General features: G+C 41.6%; 1 protein-coding gene across 1 annotated transcript in view; it reads right to left on the reverse strand.

Annotated features, from left to right (window-relative positions):
- The window catches only part of phactr3b (phosphatase and actin regulator 3b), a 53,560-nt gene extending 44,623 nt beyond the window's left edge, over nucleotides 1-8,937 (reverse strand). The window contains exon 1 of the mRNA XM_062416640.1: nucleotides 8,829-8,937. Within this exon, the coding sequence (XP_062272624.1) occupies nucleotides 8,829-8,937 (109 nt within the window). The remainder of the gene's footprint in view (nucleotides 1-8,828) is intronic.
- Nucleotides 8,938-11,120: the final 2,183 nt, after the last annotated feature.

Raw genomic sequence — 11,120 nt, forward strand, 5'->3', positions numbered from 1 at the left:
GTTCTCATGTGAAACATATTGCTTTTACTCGGCTCTGAAAGGAATTAGGTCAGCACATGAAACATTCATAAAAGATACATTATGTGTAAATGGCTGACAGCTTAAGTCAAGAAGCTTCCCCCCCAAACATGCTTAGCCCGCTCGCTGGGTAGATCTCAGCCTCAGCTTCCCATCTCGACACACACAGTTAACAGTTATTCCTTCTTAAAATAAAGCATATTATGGCATGTGCGCATCCGCCCTCAGGAGCACACACCGCTACTATAAACATGTGACTGCAATTCCAGCGTATTAAATCAAAGAAGGGCACAAAACAAAAGGGGTACACATGCACAACAAAATCCGTTTAAGTGCACGCAGGCAGTAATGCTGAAGATCATGGACATAGAGAGCACAATGAAGCATAAAAGTGAAGCTCTGCCGGGAGTGAAAACAGTGAGTTGGTTGTGGATAGCATGCAGAGCTGTGCACACAAGCCACAAGACATTCATCTCTTTTGGGCATGGCTTTCACCACCGCTCTGTTTTTAATTTTGCCTGTTCTGAACTTGAATGCACCAGAACAGCATTTTTTTAAAGCCCTACTGTATATGTGTGATATCCTCATTGTTTAGTTGTTGGGGGAGGGGAGACGGTGTGTGTGTGTGTTTGTGTATGTGTGTATAGTGGGGGAGGGTGTAGCACAGTTTCACCATTTCTGTTGGTGCTGCTGTTCGATCAAGTCTGTACACGGAGACAATGAATATGGTCAGACTGTGCTTTAGCCAGTGCTTTGGATCATATGTGACTCTGATCAATCACATGGAACCTGATCTTTCTATTCTAATGTGTACCCCTTTCATATGTGGTCCTAAATCAGATACAGGTCTGTTTTTTTGCAGTGCGAGCTCAGATCTGAGCAGAAATATCAGAATTCATGCAAATTTTACATCATTCGCCTGAATTGAGTGTCTTGCTGTGAGAGTCTTGTGGAGAGGTGCTGACAGATGTACTTAAAAGTAGCACTTGACATTTTGAAATTTTGGATGAAATCTGTTTCTGTGAAGCCACTCACGTCACGATCCCACCACTCCTGGCTTAAACTCCACATCCACCCACACTCATCCATATAGAAGTAGCAGCCATTACTGCACAAAAAGCCATAACAAAAAATGTGCTCTCTTTCTCCTCGTCCTCGCCTGCTCACGCCAGGCCTGTAACAATAACTACTTTTATTGGATGATATATTGTCTCAGGAATAATCACGATAAACAATATTATTGTAATCTGAAGATCAGTTTATACCATTGATATAAAGATAATATAATAGCATAATAATACAGGGGGCTGGGATTGGAGAATAGGTGCTACACTTCTGTGAAAACACAGACTGCTATTATGGGACGGGACAGAGTTATTGACCTTTAAATTTCATATAAGCTGTAGTCTCCACTCAGGACTTGCACAGTGAGGAATGGAGGCAACTACTTGCTTAGCCAATGTGACATGAATAGCCTCTTAGCTGCTAATGTGAAGTGTGGCAATATTGAGGCAAAAAAAATGATCAAGGTCATGTCCATATATAGACACGATGATGTTGATAATTACGTTATTGTACGATAAGTCAATAATGTAATTATTGTAATAGGCCTAGCTCACACATTTGCTGGTTTCCACTGTACATCACCTTAATGAGACAGGAAACACTGATTTCAATGGCCTCTATGTTTGCTTCCATACGACAGCTTGCTGCAATTTACGTCTTTATTGTTGTTCTTTTGCGCCTGCAGATCAGTTCAGGACCGTGACTAGTTCACACTGTATTATGATATTGGCTATATTTAAAAAACATTGTGAATAGTCAAACTAAAAAAATTAGTTAGTAAATGAGTTTAGCACTAAGTCTTGCAGTATGAACGTAGTCAAGGAGTATCTATCTATATTCATCTTATTCTCTATTCTCAGAAAAGGAAAACCTGCTTCAAAACAGAATTATCACATTATTACCTTTTATTCCCTTGATGTTAATCACATCTAGGGATCAGACAACTCACTCCTTATTCATGCAGATGACCAAGTCACTCCAAACATTTAAAAAAAAGTATATTAAAAATGGATTATATGACATTCAGCTCAAAATCAGACCTGCGTTAGAACAATGCGAGGGGAAGTGTTGGTGGGTGGGTGTTGTTTAAGGTGCCAGTGAGACAATGAAGCGTTATAATGGCTGCGCCAAGTGTAGCATTCAAGTGCTAAGATTGGCCAGGTGTCCATGTGCCACTAGCCTGCTATTAAATGCCTGTTAAGTGGGTGTCTGGTGTTGAGTAAAGGGAAATGTTCCTTCTGAAGGAGTTAACAGTTTGAGTCAAGCATAGAAGCTGTATTATGTGTAGCTTGGAAAACAGAAATGTAGAAAAAGTTACACTTAATTTATTAAACAGAATATATTTTTAAAAAAGGAATCAAAATGTTTGGTTTGGTTGGGAGTGGTTAAACATTTTTGGTCAGTAGATTTCTGTTATTCTGTTATTAAAACTCAGTAAAGTTTATATTTCTGAATCCTCGCTACACTCACACACATGTACGTATCTATCTACCATATGAGTCTCCTACATAGTTGCATTTGTGTCCTTTCATTAGCTGCACTGTGAAAGAGTGACGTCATGCTTTGTCCTGCCTGCTACGCAGCTCTCAGAGGGCCCTGAAGTCAGTGGGACCTGGGGACGTCTCTGTATAGTGCGTAATGCCACAAGAGATGACTTGGCACAAAAAAACGAGGTGCTTTTGAATAAGCCACTGTACTACTGAATCTTGGCCAGCTAATAAAAAAAGAATCAATGCTGCACCAAAGACTCAAGGGTAAAACTCGCTGATGGAACAACCTATTACCGTCTCAGCAAAGTCACATTTTCATTTATAGCCTTAGATTAGAGTCACATCACTTCTGCAATGCCCCACATTAATCACTACCATGCCGTCCATGTTTAATCCTTCATTACTGGTTTCAGATGTTCCACTTTTGAAATAGGCATGAGATCCAAAAAAATTCTAAGGAGTTACATCAGTTTCTAAAAATACCCACAGAGGGGTATGAAGTATGGTTTTGATTTTCTGTTTTGGGTTTTCTATGTCGAGTTTTATGTTTTCACCTGCTCTTAATTGAATTTCAAATCATTTCAAAGCTTATTCCAATGCTGCCTACACACTGTTCATCCCTGTCTCCGTCAAGTTTAATTCTCACTCATCTTAAACCTTGCAGTATTGTGTACTGCAGAGTAATCCTGGGTGTGTGTCCATTCCCACTTTGTATGCAGCATGACCTTGGACAAACCATTTGTCTCTATTCTTTGGGAGAGGTCAGGTGACTGCAGTGCTGGACTCTCCTGACAGTGACTGCTTACCTCATTTATGCAACATCTTGGTATCTACCGTGACGAGCACTCTGGTGGCAATTTCACCTTTAAACTGCTCTTGACCTCACTTAGCAGCATTTTGTATCTCTGCTGCTGTATGTGTGAGTGTGTGCGAGTGTGTATTTGTGTGTGAGAGAGAGAGAGATTCAGGTGCTTAAGATGACTTTCAACAAATCTCCAGTCTGATCTCTGCTTGGTATTCTCAAGTAGATCCAACTGCACACTTCACATTTGGGGACCACAGATCTGCAATGAAGCTAATATTTATGTTCATTTTGTTATATATAACCACGTCAAACAGATAACAGATCTGGAATAAAACTAAAAATATGAACCTCTTTTGTGTTGTCAATGTCAATTGAATGTGTCTCTACACCCACTGCCTTCACATATGTGTACAATACACCAAAATACAAAACATTAAAAAAAAAACATATTTTCCAGTATTTCTTAACTTCCCACTCAGGATAAGAAGTTCATGATACTGTAACCTTGGAGACAAACACAATATCACTGTGTACAACTAGCTAATCTTTAACAATACACTAGCAGGGATGTATGAGATGGACATGGCCAATAGTCTGTTGTGCGTTACATGTGTGAAAGAGCAATTAGTTCATATGGGAAAACAACTTTAGTCTTGTTAGTTACAGGACTGTTATTTTCTTATTCTGAGTTAAATTAAACATAAAAGTAAAGTTCTGCAGTTGGGCTTCTATTTTGGTAATGTCCAAGGGTAAGATGTCTAGATCCTAAACCTTGCCAATACTGTCATGGTGCTTTAACAGGCATTGTGAGGGTGCAAAATTTCAGTGTAAGTGACAAAAATGAGACACTAGAATACATCTTTAGTGAGCTCTCAGTCCAGGGAAGGCAATACTTTGTGACATGGCACATAGCCAAAGGCTTTACAGCTGACATTTCCATAGAGACAACTATGTACAATAGAAGTAACACTGCTTTATTACTTTTCTATTAGCAGCTATCCACACCTTTCATCCCTACCCATCTCAAACTGCAGTTACTGTGAAATGACTCATGTCTGTGATGCTGAGCTGAACAGGTATGTAGGAGTGAGCTGCCAGGTGCCAGGTTTGCTATTCTCTCCTTTCAATCCATTGAATGTATAGGCCTGCTGATAAATAAAACATGGGGCACTGTGATTCAAATGAAAGGAATCCTAATCTCCTCATCAAGCCCCCTCCGCCTCCTCTGACCGAATGCAAGGACTGAACCAAGGTCTATCAGTAGCTAAGAGGGTGCGGGTGTGGTGGAGGTAGCGCATGGGGGAGTGGGGGGCAGCGGTTGGAGGACGGCAGAGGAGTCCAGGGAGAAAGCCTTTGATGTTAGAGCAGCATGTCAGATTAGTACAACAGCACCAGCTCAAAAATGGAGATGAGGGTAGCAAGAGAAGAGACTCCTGCAGGCTAGAAGCAACACTGGGGACTGACAGTGTGCCTCAATCATTTCCATATATGTGCATCAAAAAAGATACCCGCAGTTTGATGCTGTGTTCAAACTTTAGACTGAACTGAAACTGCAACGCTCCAGCATCATCAGGATGTCAATCAGTATCAAAACCTTGCTTCTTGTTGCCAAAGTACATTGGATAAATATGCTTATTAAGGTAAACAGCAAAATCATTTGTGTACTATTATGTATTAAATAGTTTTTTGGCTTTTTATGACCATCATCTTTTTTTTGTTTTTGGGAACAATTAACCAGGTCAATTGCTGAGATCTGGGACATGGTGACATTGCTACAACAAAGTCTGACAGGACAAAAAACATGAACAGTCAGATGACTATATAGGTTACACCACTTTATTTGGACACAAAACTAAAAGTGAGTCCACCTGAAATGTTGCTAATGTCTCAGTGGCGGTTAGGAAGTTAGTCATTTGTTAATCTTGTTTTTCTCTTATAAATAAGTTTGTCTAACTTGAGGCTTTGTTTACAATCTGTCAGATTGTCTTAATGCATATCTTCCTATAGCTATGTCACCACATTCCATTAGCAATTACCTAGCCTGTTGTAATAAAGGGACATTATCCTTTACCTGTATAAATTGGTGACTAGCTAGTCACTAACTTTTTCTGCCTACTGTGTCTCAAATCACATACTTCTGTTAGTACACTTCTGTATACTTACTCCTGTAGTGCGCAAATGTCTTGTCTCAAATCAAACACGGCTGTTGCGCACTTACCAGAAATGACAATTAGCTAGTTAACAAGCTAGTGTTAGCAAGCTGACGTTAGCATTTGCGTTACCGTTCACAGTACCAAATCATTACAGACCGCGAAACAAACCTACTCATGGTTTATAGTGGTGCTTAGTGTAAATAACACATGTATAATTTACATTTGTACAATGCGGCAATGTTCACCGTAGTTACAACGTCTTTGGCCGCCATTTACTGTTTGAAAAGTGGTCCCTCCCGTTCTGCTACATAGCCAAGATGGCGACCATTTAGGGCAAGAAGTGTCCATAGTTACAAACTCAACTTTTTGACTGTTTTGAGTGTACCATCCAGGTACTCATAGTGCATTGCATTTTTCATATGAAGTATAAGTACAAAAGTACGAAATTTGAGACACAGCAATAGTCATTTATTGATTGTTAATATAAAAACATTCATTAGTGCTGCTTAAAGTTCATTTATCCAAGATTACACTTTAAAAACGACATATTATTAGATATAAATTACAACTGGAAGCCAAATCCATGAACTGTGTAACTACTGTATGATTAGCATATAGTTATTCATGATGGCAACTTGGCATTATGTGCACAAACTAAGATGGAAACATCGCATTTTTTAAAATCACATTCACTTGTCTTCACTGCCAGCAGACTGTTGGAACGTTGAAAAACTCTGAGTCATTTTGCCAAGTTTTGTGTGCAGGAACGTTCAGTGTCACATTGCCCCCGTGCCGTCTTTCTACTGATGAAATTAATGAATATCCGGATTGCTGGCTACTGCATATGCCAAATTTTAAATGCAGCACGAGTTCCACCTTTGGGCTACACTGTTTTGGCTGTGCTTCTTTATTCTGCATCATCTCCAGCCGAGTTAATGATGTAACCTGCGTGCGCTGAACAAAGTGGGCTGCTTATGACCGGCTCCACTGAAAGAATTGGATATAATTCTTATCCACTGCACAGTGTTTTGTGCTTGGTCTGCTGTCTCTACGTAATAGCTGGCAGAGCACAGCGCTGTCAACCAGGCACTCAGGTGGTGAGTTCTATGAAACGTGTATTCATGTCCTCAGTGCTCTGTGTGCTTTATATGGCATCAAAATGAGCAGCATGAGAATCTGATTTGAAAGCATTAAGTGAGTACTCACTCTCAGCACAAAGTGATTCTTCTGTTTTGGTTGTACCCACAATTACTTCATTTTTTCCTACATCACCATTAAAGCGTCACATCGGAAAAAGAAGTCATTTGTACATTAAGTCAAGTCTATTGTGCAGCTGATTCACTGTGACATTGCCCAGCTGGGTGCCATGATAATGCCACCATCAGAGATCTGTCAACCCACCCCCCCCTCCTCCTATTCTCCTCTTTAATGGAGATGGGTCTTCAAGTGGCAGGATCAAAGCCGCAGTAGGGGTGCCAGGGCTACGAAAGGGTTAGCACCAAGCAGGGGGGGGGGGGGGGGGGGGACAGGCGGGTTTTCACTGCTGCATTGCCCAAGCTCCTGTCTGCCTGACGCTGCACAGGAAATGTCAGCTTTGGATGAAATCTGCTATGCCGCTTTGGGGGGGGGGGGGGGGGGGGGGGGGGGGGGTTATGGGTGAATTTCATGTTCCGTTTAAGATGGTAATGAATGGCATATATCACAGGGCTATCCGAGCCAGCACTGTCTCAGAGTTTCACATACACCAACGCCGTTATGTAACCATAACAACCATGACAACGTGACAAGCACTGGATGCGAAACTGAGGGCATGGATACAACAATATCTGCCGTTGGCAAGAGAACTTGAAGATCCTCTCTCTCTGCAGTATTACTGTGGCCCCTCATATCTAAAGATAGATGTCCCTGATGTTCAAACAGACTGTAACATCACACAAGTGAAAATAAAAGTGTGTTACAGTATGTAAGCTATAATATAAAGATGAATACTGTCTCATGCATAGTGCTGTAACCTCATACACACATCAGACTATGCTTGCTGAGCCCCAACAGCTGCTCGGTATCATCTTCTCTGTTCAACTCATCACTTTTTCTGCTGTTGTGAGACCAGTTGAATCTACAGTATGTGGGTGACGATGGCTTGCAGAAAGCTATATCAAGGGCCTGCAAGTCAAATTGAGTGATTTATCATGTTTTCATATTGATCTACAGTTCAATACCTTTCACAACAGTATATTTTACTACTGCTGCTGTGAACACCTCCCCCAGTGAATCCCCCAGTGGAAATGTGAATCCCATCTCACGAATAAACACGATTCACTGTCTAAGTGGCATTTCACTTTGAATGGCTGGTGGCTGTACATCACCGGGTGTATTGAATACACACACACACACACACACACACACATAAACACAACTAGCAAGCGGAGCAGACAAACACCATGTCGGCTCACAGTTGGAGAGCCAAGTGCTGCCTTCTGCCATTTGGATCACCATGGAAACAGCCAAATACACAAGCAGCACTCTCTCTCATCAGCTTCAGCTCAACATACTGCAGTCCATGTGTGATGGCAAGTTTGACATTCCATCTTACCAAGCTGCAAAAAAACTCATACAAAGATTGGATGGTTAAAAAAAAAATACCAAGAGGACATGCAGTTTAAAAAAAAAAAAAGATTTTCTTTGCACTGATGGCTTAATCTGCAGTTTTGTTTTGGGGTTGCCAGTCACAGCTTGATGATATGGAGAGGATGGAAAGGAATAAACTGGGCAATGAGTGGGTGACAGCTTGGTGGGGGGAAACAAGGGGTAATACTGTACATAACTGCCAGTATGCCTATTAAGCATATGGGTATGAAATTGACAAAAAATCAGCAAATCACTGCATGCCGATATTAAGATATAATGAATATACCACTGGCTAACCAGTAGTCAGTGCAGTCATGACACCAGCTGGGCAACATCTGCTATGTTATATGACACATATTTTCTAGGCACGTTATTATCATTAGAGCAGATTCACATGTAAGGCCGACAGCACAGCAGCGCAATGGGTGCATGTAGTAAATGACGCACGTTTACAACACATCCTTCGTTTGTTGCATAAAAATGTAACGGGATCACCACTGCTGGGATGTGCGCGCTGCAAGCCCCTGCGAGCCCCCCCGACGCCGCGATGTGTCTCCTATAATGCAACCCACCTGCCAAAAGCACCAACTAATGAGCCCGATGACAGATGTTCAACATGCGTTACAGCCACCTCCCCTCTCCTCACCCGCTCCTTCTTCTCTTCCTTACCTGCTCTGAGCGCTTCACCCAGGCGGACCTCGGTGATGCTGCTCGGGTCACTCTGAGATCTTCCCCGCTGCAACACGCAGTCCTCATCCAGCCCGTCCGATGACGCCATGGTGAATAGAAAACACACACACACACACACACACACACACACACACACACACACGATTTAAAACTGAGACGTAACCGCCGTCTGCCAAGGTCACCGGCGGCATCAAGTGGTGGAGCAGATTGGAAGTGGCTGGACTGCTGCCGCCGCTGCAGCTCCTGCAGGAGCAGTGCTGGGGAAATCCATTACGCGCGTAGCATCATGTCGCCTTCGAGTGCTGCTCGTAAAGCCCCGCTTTTACAAATCTTAAACTCGCCTTTCACTTCACGTTTTCTTTTGGTTAAAATGACCCAGTATTAGAAAGGAGCTCCCTATGTATGATGTCTGTGCAGCGGACAGATAATATTACAAAAGTTGTTATAACGCACCATCACCATGCCACACCAACTAAGACCAACCAAGCCTGTAAGACTGGAACATTTCAATGCGCTTTTATGGGGCTCATAAAAGGGGGGTACTTTTCATTGTGATCTCCGACAGTCCTTGAAGGCAGCGTTGGATTTAAGGCCGTTTGGTAAATAAATGAGGACTTTCTCAATGTCTGCCTTTTCCTAACTTAGATGTCATAGTCCACATGAAAAGCATGTAGCCTATAATCAGATATGATGGAGCTACTAAAGTACATGCACATTATTAATGAATAAGTGAAACTTTGATTTCACTTACTCCTCACTCCAGAGAGCCTATAAAAGGACCCTGGATGCCCCCACACCACACTTTAGAAATAGTGGGCCTATTGGGAATTAATAATGCTTGTAAAGTTAGGCAACAAGATTACAACATGATAGCTTATAACAGCACCAAATTCTATCTATTTTAACAACAAATCAACCAAATCTCCATCTCCACAGCATGTATTAGCTCAATTCTTTGATGTTACTGCCATACATTTAGGCTGTTTTCACACCTGCCTTCAGATTGGTTTAACACAGCAATGGCACTCAGGTGCAGGCTAAAACAACCGGACCGAGACCTTTTTAAAGAGCAGGTCTCGGTCACGAACTCTGCAGATCCGACCTACATCCGACCCAGCTGCAGGAAGCATTGCGCATTTTTTTTGGGATGAAACCAGCTCCCATAGCCAGCTGCGCTATGCATTGTGAAATCTGTGGGCTCCATATGTGCTCAGTGTTGTTTCCCACAGAATGACAGTGTGACCGTAGATAAGGGGAGGAGGGCCGGTTAGAAAGAACAGATTTAAATCAGCAACGAGTAGCCAAATGACAGTTCACAGTTTAGCCCTAAAACAACAGTGAGGAGCCCGTATAAACCCTGATACAGATTTCTTGCCATAATCACTCCTCCTGCTACTGACCATTAGAAGACCCTTCATAATGCACTTACAATGGAAGTGATGAGTGTGGGTGTATGTTCATCTGAAGCTAACATGAAGCTTCACACATTCAAATGAGTCAAATCAATTACATTACCTTTCAAATTTAAAGTCAATTACAAGTCTTAGTGCCAAACTCCCTCTTTTTGTTTCTATACTTCCACCACAGCTCAACAGGGAAACACACAGAGGGAATTTGATGCTAAAAAGACTCTAAATGTGTCAGATATCCACTTGATATGACTAACTCAACTTTTTTACGCATTTTGCACGTTGATTATCTAGGCACCTGAAACAGCCTGTGCACTTCACTGAGTCTTGATCTCAATCAATATCAGAGAGCTGCAGTTTTGTCATTGCCGTGTTAAACAGTTTTATATTACATTTAAATCAATAATGTTTGGGGAATGAGTTCAACACTTCATTCTTGTGAGAGCAGGTTTTGGGAAAGGTTTTTAATTCCCCACCAGGCCAGAAGATGAATTCTTTTTATTGAATTAGCCAGCAAATAATGATGTAATGATTCTGTGCACACAAACACAGGGAGGGGATCAGGAAATTAGAAAAAGAGAAGAAGATATATTATGGATGAAGAGCTGCGTGAACAGGAAGTAACAGAAACTGATGGAGAGACAGCTGAAGCCAGACAAACACATGAACTAATGCTGGACTTCATGGTATGTTTGCTCTCTGCACATATCAAATTATTATTTCCCCATAACATTTATTTGGTTATTGACTATCTTGTGTGGTCATTTACCTGCAGAAGTAGTAGGAAACTCTGCACAAAAATCATTGTTCACAGTGAAGCTCAAACACAGAAGTATGGTAATGAACCAAACATGTTTTTGAA

The sequence above is a fragment of the Scomber scombrus genome, chromosome 3 (assembly GCF_963691925.1).
Source record: "Scomber scombrus chromosome 3, fScoSco1.1, whole genome shotgun sequence".
NCBI classification, from domain to species: Eukaryota; Metazoa; Chordata; class Actinopteri; order Scombriformes; family Scombridae; genus Scomber; species Scomber scombrus.